At 38.7% G+C, this 15,806-nt stretch overlaps 2 protein-coding genes across 3 annotated transcripts in view; both read left to right on the plus strand.

Moving 5' to 3' along the window:
• Nucleotides 1-363: 363 nt before the first annotated feature.
• Nucleotides 364-7,757, plus strand: phospho2 (phosphatase, orphan 2). Of its 2 annotated transcripts, XM_029428528.1 has the most exons (5): nucleotides 364-431; nucleotides 994-1,071; nucleotides 1,323-1,417; nucleotides 1,731-2,278; nucleotides 6,163-7,757. In XM_029428528.1, the coding sequence occupies exons 2-5, from the start codon at nucleotides 1,001-1,003 to the stop codon at nucleotides 6,175-6,177; spliced, it is 729 nt and encodes a 242-aa protein (XP_029284388.1). In that variant the 5' UTR covers nucleotides 364-431; nucleotides 994-1,000; the 3' UTR covers nucleotides 6,178-7,757. The 2 variants fall into 2 exon arrangements, with proteins under 2 accessions (XP_029284388.1, XP_029284387.1); XM_029428527.1 differs by lacking the exon at nucleotides 6,163-7,757 and having other exon boundaries at nucleotides 1,731-5,104.
• A 1,341-nt stretch (nucleotides 7,758-9,098) lies between these two features.
• LOC115028532 (kelch-like protein 23) overlaps nucleotides 9,099-15,806 on the plus strand; it is an 11,677-nt gene continuing 4,969 nt past the window's right edge. Inside the window, 3 exon segments of the mRNA XM_029462370.1 lie at nucleotides 9,099-9,250; nucleotides 10,646-10,770; nucleotides 10,773-10,872. Of these exon segments, the coding sequence (XP_029318230.1) occupies nucleotides 9,240-9,250; nucleotides 10,646-10,770; nucleotides 10,773-10,872 (236 nt within the window). The 5' untranslated portion in view covers nucleotides 9,099-9,239.

Consider the following 15,806-nt stretch of genomic DNA (forward strand, 5'->3'; position numbering starts at 1 on the left):
TCAATTGACTAATTGCTTCAGCTGTAATTTTTTTATTTAATTTGTACAGTAACTAAAGCTGTCAAATAATTGTAGTGCAGTAGAAAAGTACAAGGTTTCTCCCAGGGGGTTCCCTCTGAAATGTAGAACAAGTATAAAGTAGCATGAAAAGAAAATACTCAAGTAAAGTACAAGTACCTGAAATGTGTACTTAAGTACACATTTAAAATAATGTACTACATTAATGTAGTATAATGTCTCCAAGTATGTATTTGTATGGGACATTGCAGGCTGTTATAAGAAGCATGGTTACAATAGATATATTAAGAGTTCAAAAAGTGGCACTTCGCCAGCAGGCGGCGGTAATGAGCCCAGAACAGGTTCACATCTTGTAATACGACAACAAGACGAAGAGGAAGACGGAACCGTGCACTAATGTCAAATAGGCTGAGGTAAGTTTGATCAGTTTTACCTGGTATCCTGCATTGTATGTCTCCTTACCTGGGTTATAGTCTTGTACAGAAATCCCCGTAACCCGTGATATTCCCCCTGAGCCTGATGTGAATGGTTGAGGTAGAATCATAATGAAGGTATTAGCCGGGATGCTAGGCCGTTAATTTAGGAGACGAAGTTTCACCAGACCTCTTATAAAAATTAGTAATTTAAAACACAATGAGTTTTAACTTTACCTTTTTATAGTTATTAGGAAATAACTTAAAACATATCCGGGTTAATAAAGGTGATGTGCTACAATCGGCATATAAAAGGTAGCGATTTATTGCGATACAACAGTTGGTTGGTACAGTCACGGTTTGTGCAGATGAAAGATAAGGTGCAACAGACCGCTTCACGTAGATAATTGTATGTACCAACTAAACCCTAATGTCACAGCTAGACAGAGCGAACATGCGCAATACAACTATCTAAAGAGAATATTGTATGATGATAACTATAATAATAATTGCTCTTTGTTGTACATTTTTCTTTATCTTACACAATGTCTTTTTTTTCCAGGTGAAAAATGAAGACTCTGATGGTGTTTGATTTTGACCACACTGTGGTCGATGACAACAGTGACACTTGGGTGATTAGGTAAATAATATGATTGAATCAATTCATTAATCACCATAAAAATATCTCACAAAACACGTTTGGTGGTATATGTTTTTTTACTGCTGCAACATGTATACATATCTATAGGAGTACTATACAAGTCTGTTTGATACTAGTAGCGCAAAATAGCCCACTGGATAGTAAAGAACCACAGATTTCCTATATTTTAATAACAAGCAACATCACCACTTCCTCCACTGTGGATGTTTTTTTGTTTTCTCTCTTCCCAGATGCCTTCCAGGTCAGACGCTTCCTGACTCTGTGAAGAATTCCTACAGAAAAGGCCACTGGACAGAGTTCATGGGCAGAGTGATGAACTACATAGGTGAGAGTTCATTATCCTGTGTGTAGGCCATTCATTCATTCTTACATCCATAGAGCTGCTCCAAATATTTGTGCATTAACTTTTTATTCATTATAATGAGCATTTTTTTCAACATGACTTAGTATCTCAATATAATGAAATACTAGGTCATTATTTTGCAACATTAAATCATTGTTTTGAGATACTAAGTTTGTCATTGTTTTTTTTCCCATCACAAGGCTATGTTTTCATTTATTTTACTGGCAGAAATGGTCTTCCAAACAAACCTGCTTATAGTTCAGTCCTCTGATCTTTTTTCTGTCTGTCCATCCAGGAGAGCAGAAGGTCAGCCCCGACAGGGTCCGCAGTGTTATGGAGACCATTCCCTTCACAGCTGGAATGACGGACTTGCTGACATTCATATCTGAGCATAAAAGCACCATTGACTGCATAGTCATCTCTGACTCCAACACCATGTTTATAGACTGGATCCTCCACGCATCCGGATTCCACGCAGCCGTCGATCAGGTTTTCACCAACCCGGCTAAGTTCAACGAGCTGGGCTACATGGAGGTGCAGTGCTGCCACTCTCACAACTGCGACCAATGCCCCGTCAACCTCTGCAAGAGAAAAGTCCTGGAGCTGTATCTGTCAGAGCAGTCCGATAGAGGTGTGGAGTACGAGCAAATATTTTACGCGGGGGACGGTGGGAATGATCTCTGCCCCACTTCCTGTCTGAGAGGGAATGATGTTGTGATGCCCAGGAAGGGGTACACCCTGGAGAAACTGCTGGCCAAACTGGAGGATCCGGACGATAACGCTTCTCTCAGAGCTAAAGTCATTGCCTGGAGCAGTGGGACTGACATCCTCCAGGAACTGAAAGCAAGTATGCAGTTTTAGTCTGAGCCATGGAGTACGATGCTTGATCGAATCCTCAGTTGTAACTGAAATATTGCACTAATGGAAAATATTGAGTGTGTACTGTAGAGGGCACATGCTGCTCCCCTTAATTGTTTTTGTCACACTGTCAAGACAGTATTTATCATTTTTAAAGTACAGTTTTGTTAGTAAAATTATTTTAATTAAGGTACAAATCCTTTAATTTGTATATTGTCTGTTGAAAACAGTAACAGCGCTCTGGAAGGTTGGACTCTCAGTTTTTATGACAGATTTGCCTTTTATTCAGAGGTTGAGGTGGGAATTGGAGGCATTGGTGCCCTAAATCAATACAAAAACAAAGTTTACATTGAACTAAAATGTAGGGATCAAGGTTTACAAAAAAAAACCCTGGACGAGACGGCAGATTGACTCGCAACTCAGTATGTATACAACATTACGTTCCCATAAAAATTAACTGCATTCTCAATTTTATCTCGGAATACTCTCGGAGTTATAAACAAGTAATTAATATTGTACATTGAAAAAACAACAACAAACTACTGTTCAGGCGACACACCTACTTGGTTAGGTTTAATAAGATATCCTGGTTTGGTTTACAATTACTACGTTTGTTACGTTATTTTACATCCGTAACTTAAATAACGTAACGTTGAGTTTTGGACTCAAACAGCATTTGCTGGACTATCCCATCCACCCCGCCCTCCTCCACACGTGGACTTTGATTAGAAACGTGTTTGCGAGGCGTTAAAAACAAACGGACTCTGGGAGAAAATAAGTTTCCCTCGAAATGCCGTTTTGTCCTAGGCAACATTTTGGGAAATACGTTTACTTGCTTCATTTAGTTCCAACCAATTAGATATCATGTGTTAATTAGTTATATATAAACAAACACGAACAAAACAGTGTTATTTAGTTTTACTGGTGCTGGTGGAGCAGCGCTAGCCGTTTCTCCCCGCTCTCAGTCTTCGTGCTAAGCTAATCAATCTCCATATTTGAATGACAGACATGATAATAACTTATCTTAGCATGTAGATAACACTGGAGAAACCAGCCAGAGTAAACTAGGTTAAAATAATGATCCAACCAAAACACCCACCCTAATGTTGTAATATTTCCCAATGGTAGTAGCGAGCAAGACTCGCTCCGTAGGTCGCTAAATGGAGCGAGACAGTCGGCAAATTGGCAACAGTGACAACATATCGCTTAAATCCTGCCATCAAAGCCACTCTCCCAAAATGATCATCATGAACGTAAACAATGAAGATGACTATTGGAGAGAGGTAGCACGCGCAGCTGTCAAGCTAGCAGCTTGTGGAGGCTCCGGAGCGCATGGGCAGAGTGCGCGCAGGTAGACAGACAGGCAGTAGATAGACAGGCAGGTAGATAGACAGGCAGTAGATAGACAGGCAGGTAGATAGACAGGCAGGTAGATGGACAGGCAGTAGATAGACAGGCAGGTAGATAGACAGGCAGTAGATGGACAGGCAGTAGATAGACAGGCAGGTAGATAGACAGGCAGGTAGATAGACAGGCAGGTAGATGGACAGGCAGGTAGATAGACAGGCAGTAGATGGATGGTCGCATATCTTCGCGCAGAATGAAATGATTGGACGGATTTATAACAGAATATAAAAAATAACAATAATGTTTTTCTGTATTTGATTTATTGGTTTGCTGTCGGGATGTAAAAAAAAAAAAAGTTTGTACATTACATTCCCCCCCTAGCTTTAAGCCCAGCTGTCAACAGTTGTTGTTACACTTTCCAACCACACTGAAACACAATATTTAAGAGTTTATAAATATCAGCCTCTGCAAAGCACTTCAGCGTACTTATTTACTTTTAAAAACACTATGAAACATACAAATGCACTGACTTGACCATATATTGAATTGAAACAGGCCTGCTCTTACCGCAGATGTTCGGACGTGTCATAGTAAGAAACACAACTCTGTTCTGTGTTCGTGTCCTAATGAGTCTTATCAGTGTGACAGTCAGTGCACCAGGACACTGGAGCAGATGCATGGAATCTTCATTGTATCATTTACACCTGTGCTTTTCCTAGTGCGACATGTCAAAATGTCTTCAGTGAGAAAGGCATATTGTAGTATAATAACTATAACTTGAGATCAGGGCCAGTATAGCCAGCATTTTGAATGTAACACCTCTACATTATCTTACCTCAGCGACCCTATATGCTATTAAAATTTAATAAATGTGCCAAATACATTGTTCATAATATGTCAAAGTTGTCTAATGTTACTTAATCTTACAACTGAAAATATAACATCACTTATAATAAGAATTTGATTTGATTTTAAGATCATACAGTAAGAGAACACACACATAACACACACATAACAATGCATTTCTGTGCTGTGAACATCTGCCCTTCTGGGAGTTTTACACGTGGTTTGTTCTACATGTCAAGCTGTCTTGATTGTTTAAAGCAGGTTTGGATGAACCTGATCATGTTAACTCTGTTGGCTCTGTTGAAGGACATAAACCTCAACTAAGTTTACGCCTAATGAACAAAAAGTCCAGGTCTCAGAACAGCTGTTTTTACATCCATCCATGCTTCACACATCGAAGGCTTGATTCAGTAATATTATAACGATGACACTTCTTAATTATGGGACTTATATAGTGAGGATCCTGGATAGAGTATTGTGTTTCCAACTTAAATGTTCATGGAAACATGCGTTGAGAGATTTAGGTTGACACTGTCATAAAGCAACATGTGAAATGTGATTTGTTTCTTCTTAATCTTGTGATTCTTATGATGCAATTAAAACCAGAAACCTCTTGGATTCATTTTTTCTGTAATTCATTAATTTACTGTTCACTAAATGACCAGAACTGCAACGCATTCAAACAACAGTGTAATGCTGTTGGGTTGCATTATACTGTTAAAGTTTTGTATAAATAAATGCAGTGGACAAAATATATCTATTGTTGTGCATAAGATGTTTGAGGCCTGCACCTTTTGATAAATGGGTGAAACAAGCTTTTTGGTGACAATTTACAGTATATTGGGCTTTATTAATCATAAAAGAGTATTGCAGGTTTAACCTGCTGATAAAATCTAAACATCCACCAGTCAGTGTGTTGAAACCCTCAAACCTCTACAGATGACGGCTGTAATCGACACATCTGCCAACTGAAAGAGGAAAACATTGTGAGAAAACAATATATACACAGTGTTCAATTGATAAAATGTGAAGAATGTTACAGAACAATGGGACATAAATAAATAATAAATATAGATAAATAATTAAATAAGTGGGGAGTTTTAAAAAAGTACAGTTAAAACGTGTATTACTATGTTTAGAATTCTAAAACGGGTGAAATATACGTTTTTAAATACACTTTCCCCGTCCATAAACAAGTGTACGGCAATGCTAGTGGTTCTGTGAGGCTGCACTTTAAACATCAGCATGCAAACATGACTTTTAGCAGGTGTATTATTTACCATGTTCACCATCTTCCTTTAGCACATTAGCACATTAGCATGCTAATATTTGCTCATTAGCATCACACACAAAGTACAGCTGCGGCTGATGGGAATGTCTTAAGTTCTGCAGGAATTTAAAGCAAAAATATTCAACAAATGATTATTTTGACCTGAGAGTGGCACACGAAGAAAATATAAAAGATCACTAACGTAACAATTCGCCCTGAGGGGAAGTTTCATCCATCCCATAGCTTTTTGAAAGCATTTCACTCTAAACCAACAGTCATCGCTCATGGTAGCTCCGGTATCACCAAAGTCAGTGGGCTTAATCCCCTGGGAATGATTAGAGATGTCAAATATAGGAAATGTAGTAACGGTTATTGATGTAACATTCTTTTTCCACCCACACTGCAGCCAGCGGTTAAGTGAAGAGCTGATTGGTCCTCACTCGTCAGATAGGCAGATAAACCTGTGAAGATGCAAAGATATTCCTTCCCAAGACAAAAAGAAAAAAGAATCACTGGATTGGCACAAACAGAGTGGGATTTGAAGATGTATTTTGGGAGGGATGCACGCCAACAACTCACAGAGACAGCTCTAACCTGGTGTTATGATCCAAGACTCAGCAGGCTTTGTTTATTTTCTGAATCCACTCTACAGTGAGAAGAAGCTTTGGATGAGGCTTAAAGGAAGATGCTTAGTTGCATAAGTAACAGCCAGGCTCAAGTGAGGCTGTCTAACTGGGATACAAGTCTTTTGGAAGTTTGGAATAGTTTACTCAGAGAGTTTGGTGTTTAGGCCAGAGAGAGGCCTGGCATCTGTGAATGACCAGAGACTTTGTGGCATCGTATTATACAATGTGCCATTTATGTCATGATGGTGTAACTATAATCACACTTCTTGGGTACAGTATTGTCCATGGATAAACCTGCTGTTGGATTCTACAACAAATGAATAAGCATGGATGGATTACGGAACGGGCCTGCTGCTGGACACAAGGGCCCAAAGTGTCAGGCATTCACCTACAAAATCATTCAAAGAGACACGTACCAACCAGGAAGTGACTCAAACTGACCGCAGAGACACATAAAACTACTACAAAGAGACCAGATCAACTAAAAACACACAGAGACCACAGAGAGACTCAACGACGATGAAAAGGGGCCAAATATTCACAAAGGGACACAAAATGACCACAAAGAGAAATAAAATACCACAAATAGATACAAAACAACTACAAAGAGACTCAAAACAACTACAAATGACTTGAAAAGAGACAAAAAATGAGCAGAAAGAGCCTTAAAATGACTACAAAGAGACACAAGATGACCAGAACAAGACACAAAAGTCCACAAATAGACACAGAGAGACACAAGACAACAACAGAAAGAGGCTAACGAACTATAAAGTATGTGTCTCTTATGTACGAGAGGTGGTGCAGCCTTTGCATGTTGGTGTCCAGGGGCCCACTGTCTCATAATCCGCCCACGTTAATAAGGCGCCGTGAAGGGAAATCTAAACTGACAACGATGGGGTCTATTATAGGTAAGGTACTATCAGTCTTTCTACTTGTAGTAGCCTCAATAGACCAGCATAGATTTGCAGCCACAAGACATGTGTGTATATTAAGCTGTAAAAAAACCACACGCTGAAACGATAAAGAATAGTCAGGCTTAAAAAAGCAGAATGTCCTTGAGATGACCCTCCTGGGTGAATTGTTGGGCCCCCTGGTGTCTGTAATAAGTGTGTAGTCCTTGAAATGTTGCCTTCACCTCTCACTAATAATGTTTTCATTTAAAAGCTGTTTCAACTTTATATTTACAATCATCCTATTCATGATGTATGTTGAGTTCAGTTGGTAAAGAGACAATATTCTTTTCTTTTATCAGTTGATAATATTTAGCTTACACTATTCTTATTACTAAAGAAGCGCCTCTGTATGAGTGCAGAGCAGCAACAACTAGTCGATCAATCGATAAGCTGATCGCTAGAAAATGTATCAAGTAATTCGCAAATCATTTATTTGTTTTGAGTCTTTAAAAAATGTTTTAAAGGCAACTTTCATTGGTTTCAGCGTCTCAAATGTGAATATTTGCTGGCTTCTTCAATCTTGTTAAAAAATATGATTAAATGATTATTTTCATTGCGAAAGTATTTGGCAAAATAACAATGAAGAACATGTCTTTATTATCATGAAAGCTGCTTGGAAGCAGATTTATTTATGAACCGCTCCTGTTGCCTTAATAGACCTATCGATCTGTCCAGGCCATAAGGTGTGTTTTCTGCACCATCCCCCACTGCACCCCCCTCTCTTTACAGCCTCTTTACCTATCATTTCCAATGGTTGTCTGAGACAGAGGGGACAAATGCAGTGGACGCTGCTGATTTTAAAACCAGAGCTGAGCTGTAACGGTGACAGAACCACTGGACCGAAGGGAAGGCCCCGCGAGCATTCAAGTCTTCACGCGCTCAGAAGGCTCATCAGTGACAGCAGCGTCAAGCGAGACACACGTAACCGGAACAATAGTGATATAGTCTCCAAAGTAAAAGCATTCATTTTTCAAAACGTGAAAGTAAAAGATGCAGTGTAATTACACTAAATGTTGCATTATGAACGCTACATTTGATACTATTTGATCATTATTACTATACATGTTGAACACAATCAGCACTTGATGTTCATTATAATAGATCACATTTCATAAAATGTTTTCAATATGCAATCTTAACTAGCAAGTAGGCTATGTAATAACTACCGCTGGTAAATAAATGTTGTTTGTAAACAGTACAATATTTCACTCTGAAATGTAGTGAAATATAGAATAAAGAGTCAGAAAATGGAAACCCTACAAAAGCAGGTTTCAAATTGTACTTAATGTTGATTTAGAATTTCTATTAGAGTGAAAATTGTGCTCAAAGTTTAGCAGGCTCGAGTCTTGTTGTTGATACATTAGCTTCAAGCTTTCAGAAATGTGTGCATAGTTCCATTTATACAACGGAGTAATACGGAGAAATATTGCAATACTTTCATCAGTGGGTCATGGGCTTAATCACAGTTGTGTTACCTCCTTCGGCTGATTTTCAGTAGGTTTACGTAAATAAATGTAATTTAAATAAAGTTACTTACCATCACTGGCATTGATAGATTACCTCAATTACCAGGTTATCATCTATCATCAAGAGGGGAACAAAGTCTGGTTCATGCTTCAAAAGGAACACGTGAGCTGAGCGCAAACGTTAACAAGCGTTTTATTTTGAAAGTCCCGACCAGAGGTTATTTTGGCTTGCTTAACAGTGGCCTCGCGGATTGTCATCTGTGCGGTGTCTTTCTGCTCGAAGGCAGAGCGACGTAAAGGCCATGACACTCATGACAAAAACAACCCTTAGAATCTGTCCCGATTATTTTCGCCTGAAAGAGTAATCCAATTATTAACTTTAGTTTTTATTTAGTGGAATTAATTGAGTGCAACCGACATCAGATCCTGTGGACCATGTTGATCAGGTATGTTATGATCGTTGTCCTTCACATTGTCAGCTATCATGCTCACAATATGGTTTTGTTGTGGAAATTCAAACTTGTTCTCACTTTACTAGAGAAAGTATTTTACCACATTCTTTAGAGTTCCTTCTCAAGGGGAAACAGGCCAAATCATAATACAAGAGGCAGTATTGTAATGTTGTGTCACTGGGCTTACCTAGAATAATATTAATGCTTTCCTAATGTGTTTTCCATGTATTTGCAATATTAGCAAGAGCTGAAACCAGATCTATAGGAGAAACTCAACACCATCATTTAACACCCCAAATGATGCATGTATATGTATTATATCACCATAACAGCATTTATTATGCATGAAGTGCTGATAAATATTTAAAGGAGCAATCCTTGATTTTAGCAGGCAACTGTCTAATTTGCACACCAAACTGAAGAATGTGGTAATAGACCCCCGGGCACACAATCATGTACATCCCTCTTTTCTGATACATTACATCATTTTTTCTTTTTCTTCTTCTTCTTCTTCTTCTTCTTCTTCTTCTTCTTCTTCTTCTTCTTCTTCTTCTTCTTCTTCTTCTTCTTCTTCTTCTTCTTCCAAAACACAGCATTTCATCACAGAAAACCCCAGATATGTTTTCTTTACATTTTTCATGCAGAACAAATGTAACTTAAAGAGGAGACACTACAGATGAATAGGATAAAGAATGTAACTAGTAAATATCACGAGATAACTTACATTAAGACAACCATTTGTTTCTGTTACAACTTTTCTGAAATGTTACGTTTAGGAATGCAAATGAGGCGTTATCTTATTAAATATTTGTTACTTTGCATAGATTTCCAGAATGTAAATTTGAATATAAAGCAAGGGTTCAAAATTCTTGTTTGATTTTGTTGACATGTTAAGAGTCGAGCTGCTGAAGTGGACATTTCTGTCTCTGAGTGTGAGAAAATAATAATTTAAAGATCTTTAAAGATATGTACTGTGAAATCAGATAGATTTAACATTTTAACTAATATAAATCACCAAGAAACTACCCCAGTTGATTAGTTACATTAAGCAAATACATTTTTGCATTACAAGTTTTCTGAAATGTTATGTTTAAATATGTAAACAAGGCATTATCTAATGCTAACTTTTGGAGAATTTAGGAGAAAAATACAGATGCAAATAGACAAAGTTAGTCAAATAAACACCTAAATGTATATTTTGGATGTTTTCTTTCCACTAGTCTGAAAGAAGACATGTTATGGAAGGAAAATGGCCCAAACTCTCAAATTAATTCAACCTGTAGTGTCTCCCCGTAAAATATGTTTGTCATAATCAAACTGACAATGAGTATCCAAAACTATTATGACAATTATGTTACATGGCACTGTGTCAAACTTTGTAATGCACAGACAGTCTCCAACCGCGTCACCCAGAAGACCCCAGGATCTCTACGTGTATGACTTCCAGGATGCGAGCCACCCCGAGGTGGTGCTGGATGCCCTGAGAGGCTTCTACTCTGAAGGCCTCTTCACTGACAGATCCTGCACTGCCACAAGGTGGCGCTCTGTGCACGCAGCTCATACTTCAGGGACATGTTCACCACTGACATGAGGGAGAGGACCAACAGCCTCGTCAGGTATGCAGGAGTATGTGAGGGAGAGGGAGGGCTTGCGAGACACTACTCTGGTCTGGACTATGCTCTGGTCAATTTGGGCTATTTTCTTTCAAACCATAGACTGTATATACTAGTGGACATTAAACATCGTGTGTATATTTTACTTCACTGTCTTTTTATGTGCGTAGATTTCTCCTAAATTCACCAAAAGTTAGTATTAATGCCAATTTTGCATATTTAAACATGCAATCAAAAACAATTGCCTTAATATCAGTAATTCAACTAATATATGAGTTAAACATTGTTTACCCTATTCACCTGTAGGGTCTTAATACAATACATATCTTTAAAGAACGTTTTCTCCACTTCAGTATCACTGACATAAAGCAAACTTTATAGTTTCCTTCCTCTCTATATCCTGAAGGTTTGTACAGAGGGCTTTGTTCATATATCATTCAGAGCCTGACTTATATAACATCATATTTTCTAAAAACATGGCGGAAATAAGATTTCTTTTAAGGCTGTTGACAGTATTTTCTGATTTATGAAGTGATACAAAGAGATATCTAAACTTCCCTCTCTAAAAACCTTTGACTCTAACATGTTAACAAAATGAAACAAGAATGTTGAAACTTTATCCAATGTTCACATTTTGTTCTGGAAATGTGTGCAAATGATCACACAGCTAATAAGATAATGCCAATTTTGCATATTATAAAATTCAAATACTTTTAATACAAATAAATATTGTCTTAATGTAAATAATCAACTGGGGAACCTCTCATGGTGACATAGTAACTTTGTAGTATCTCCCCTTAAAGACATCTGCAGGCAATCACCACCTCTGCATCTGCATCGCCCTAATCAAGGCCCGCCTCGTTTCATTGTGTAAATGTTGAAGGACGACACTCCTGTATGCTAATGTCTTTTGATGACTGAAGCACTTAGGGCAATATTAAATGCATGAATAATAAATATGAAATCATGACAAAATCATTACAACGGAATAGAAAGCAGAATGCTGGTTCTTAGTGTGGCTTACATCATCGTAAACATCTTGGAAACATTTAGTTGAAAGACAACCTTGGTTCATGTTGCAACTTGCTCATATTAGCAAAAGGATAAGACATTGAAGCCCGACAAGCTCCAATGGAGCTCCCTGACCTCTGACCCCCCTGTAAGAGAGGGGGGGAGGAGGAATCAGAGAACAGAGTCTCAGAGGGATCAATAAATGATCACAAAATCCTTTGAAACATGTGCAGGGTTGTGTTCTGCGTGAGCACATGGTGTCCCCCACGTTAAAATGATTGTGAATAATGTGTACGGGCTAACCCTTAAAGGGCCTACAAAATGATATTTCGTCAGTGTTATTGGGCTTGGTATATGATAGAGGTTGCATATCTATTGTGAAATGTGCCATATATATATTTTTAATATTGATATATTCGTAATCCGAGAGCATCCACTTCGGCAATGTTCGGGCGATGACGTCACAAGTAGAACACAGCCGCCAGTGTTCGTCTGCGTTACAGCCGCCGCCAGTGTTCGTCTGTGTTGAAGCGTCCAGCGAAGACTGCTGTCAATTATTACGAGAAAGAACGGACAACAATCGATCGTCAAGGATAATTGTGAAGCGATGTGTTGTATGGGGATGTGGGGCCGTCTCCAAATCTAGCTTTCTGTGGCCAAAAGATGATAAAATGTCACGTTTATGGACAAGACAAGTGCGTCGATGAAACCGACGATTTGTGGGCAGCACTTTGAGAGATCGTGTTTCGAACAAACTATGCTCGCCAAGGAAATGAGATTCAAAAATAATTTAAAACTGAACGCAGATGCTGTGCCTACAATACTGCCGAGACCCAAGCCAGCACAAGCCAGTACAAGCCAGCACAAGCCAGCACACCGATTCAAACACGTCCGCCGGTGCAGAGTCCTCCATCAAAGAGACGACGAAATGCATTCGCCAAAAGGGAGAGAGCAAAGGTAAGCCGTGCTACTTGTTTACTTCATTTATTGTTACAAGCATAAAGCCATAATCGGTCTAGGCCTACTGTATGTAACGAGTTTACACCAGGCCCTAGCCAATATATGTGTGTTATTGTTTGTAGTATGGATGCTGGAGGGATGCTGTTGTGCTGTATAGAAGCAGATTCAATCACTGAACTGACATTGTGTTTTGTTATTGACTCTAATAAAGTGCTGATACTTGAACGACGTGTAGTTGTCAGATGGAAACGTAGCACAGATCTTTTGAATGGCACATGATGGCAGTCTGTGGTTCTTACCAAGTATTCCCCAGAAGAATCTCACCAGCTGGCGGTATGCCACATAGTGATACATTCTGTAAAGTACAAGATAATACATGTCAATGGTAATCACTTCAACCTTATTTGCTTATTTATCTATGTATTCTGTAACTTTGCCAGAGTGACCATTCGACTTCCCAAAATACATCAAAGTTTCTGAGCTCTACACATTTGTGCACACAAGTAACATACTCATTACGTGGCTGATCACCTGCTTGTTGTCTGTCCCTCTTCGAATACCTTTGGTAGGCTGTCTGCAACACGCAAACATCCAGACACTTTGATTGGAATCCTGGGTGATCTGTTATGCAGGTTATGTTTGCACCATGTCCCTCATATTCATTGAGTTCCTCCATGACATCCTTTTCTTGGCAGCAGCTAATATTAACGTCATCTTAATTTCATACTATTTATATGCCTGTGTTTCACGACAGGCTGGTAAGCAGCTCATAAACCTGTTATGGTCGTACGGAAGTCGGATCTATCTAGTAGCAACTTGTTACCCGTTTCACGTAAGTCTCGTAAAGTTACGACATCGTAACTTCCATGAACATCTGGTAAGTGTTCCGGCTACTATAGGCAGCCGTGAGACGGTCAGTAGGCAGACTATACTTTATAAACCAGCGCTGTCATCCGGTCTGTTTGTTAGCTAATAGCTAATGCTTTATATACAGCCTCGTAATAAATGACGTTTGACATCAGACACAACGATAGAACCTCATCCGCAGAAACTTCGAGAAAGAATCAAGTTATCAAGCTTTACAGACGTCGATGTGTCCAAGTAGAGAAAGAATTGAATATTTAGCGATCGAGCCATTTGCGGACAACTAGTCGGGTTCATAATAATTCAAGGAAACCAAGCTATCGACTCGATATAGGACAGCTTGCGATCTATTTACGATCGAGGATAATGTTACGATTTATTATGATGTATTTACTATATATTGAGAAGTTCTATGAATTATAGTGAAATGTATATATATACCTGTCTGTGTTCTGTTGTCGCACAGGATCTCCGCCAAATCCAGGATCACCGTCACGTTCATCCGCATGTTCGCTCCCGTCTGTGTCTCCATCTTGAATACTGTGTCTCACGCTGCTCTGTTTCCACCACGTTAAACTCGTCCGCATGATCTAAATCCACGACACCGGCATCCTCTTTAATAAACTCCTCTTCTTGAAGGTGCAACGAGTCTATTGATGACTCACTGTCACTCGATTCTGTCGAAATATCCGAGCCAGAGTCCGACATCGCCACGTCTGCCGCTTCTGCCGTGCTGTCTGTGTATTCAACTGGTGGACTGTATTCTACTTGTGACGTCAGAAAACGGCGTTGGCTGTTTCCAATGTAAACATCGGTGGTCGACATACTAAATCGTGATTTATTAAATACTGTGATCATTGTTTCATAAATAACACATCATTTTACATCACAAAAAGCATTTACTATCATCAGTAGAAATTCAAGTTTATCATTTTGTAGGGCCTTTAATGGTTTTCTTTATTGACATTTTCAGAACATACATAGATCATTAGTTAATTGTTTAAGTCTTAATGTCCATTTCTGGGATATCCGAGAGATGAAAAGATAGTGATAGTGATAATACATGTTAAGTAAAATATATTTTTATTTTCAAGAATAAACAATAATAATAACAACAGAAAATCTAAATAAAAAGTAAATAAAAAAGAGAAATAAATACTGATAGTAAAAATGAGTCAAAAAATAAATCAGTAAGTAAATAAAGACAAATAAAAAATACAAAATACAATTCACTGTAAAAGACACAGCAGCAGAGGTTTCAAAAGATATTAGCGCACATTTTCATGTTAGAATATGTTAACCTCTACTGACCACTGTTTCAGTAATTACTGTATGATTTTATTATCTGTCAAAACAAGATGATACACTTGTTCTTCCCTTCGGCGTTACTTCACTGTACAGTCCATTATGTGTATCTGTGCTGGATACTATAAGGCAGACATCCAAGAACTAGACATCGCCTCACATCTCCTGCATCTGGGCCAAAGAGTTGCTTGTATATTCTGCTCCTGCGTAAGAGGAAATAACTCCAGACCAGCAGGCGGCGGTATTCTGTATTCAGCATTCAAAAAGGGAAACCAGAAAATGCTGAACAGCCAATCAGAGTTTCCACATCACAGTTCTTTTAAGAGTAACAAAAATCTTGTCTTTGTTGACCTCCAGTGTTTTAACTTTTCACCTTGCAGGGAAGTACAGGTGAACTCCAGGACCCTGTGACCTCACAGTTGGGTGTGTTCCAGGCTGTTCTCATACACTGTTTGTACATATACCTACAAAAAGTAATGCAGTATGATTTGTATATATCTATGTAATCAATTCGTATAAAACAGAACTTTCACCCAGGAGACTGCTGTTCATGTCCGGTGTGATGACAGAAGTCTACGTTGACCTATTTGTTACATATTTTCCACACTTCCATCGTTATTTTAACCCAAACCACGATCTTTTCCTAAACCAACCCAAGTAGTTCTGTTGCCTAAACAGGTTCTGCAGTGCAGGGGCTCGAACAGATGCACTGATCTCTTGTGTTGCTGACAATCACACTAAAAATGTGTAATCAGAGGGAAAACAATCTGGAATGTTTTACCAGAGGGGGCAGTAAA

The sequence above is a fragment of the Cottoperca gobio genome, chromosome 3, assembly GCF_900634415.1.
Source record: "Cottoperca gobio chromosome 3, fCotGob3.1, whole genome shotgun sequence".
Classification (NCBI taxonomy): Eukaryota; Metazoa; Chordata; class Actinopteri; order Perciformes; family Bovichtidae; genus Cottoperca; species Cottoperca gobio.

What these genes read in the sequence shown, in the direction of transcription:
- phospho2 (XM_029428527.1), top strand. Translation starts at nt 1,001, where the DNA reads ATGAAGACTCTGATGGTGTTTGATTTTGACCACACTGTGGTCGATGAC. An exon ending in AGTGACACTTGGGTGATTAG is followed by an intron (nt 1,072 to 1,322) that starts GTAAATAATATG and finishes CTCTCTTCCCAG; the next exon opens with ATGCCTTCCAGGTCAGACGC. An exon ending in CAGAGTGATGAACTACATAG is followed by an intron (nt 1,418 to 1,730) that starts GTGAGAGTTCAT and finishes CTGTCCATCCAG; the next exon opens with GAGAGCAGAAGGTCAGCCCC.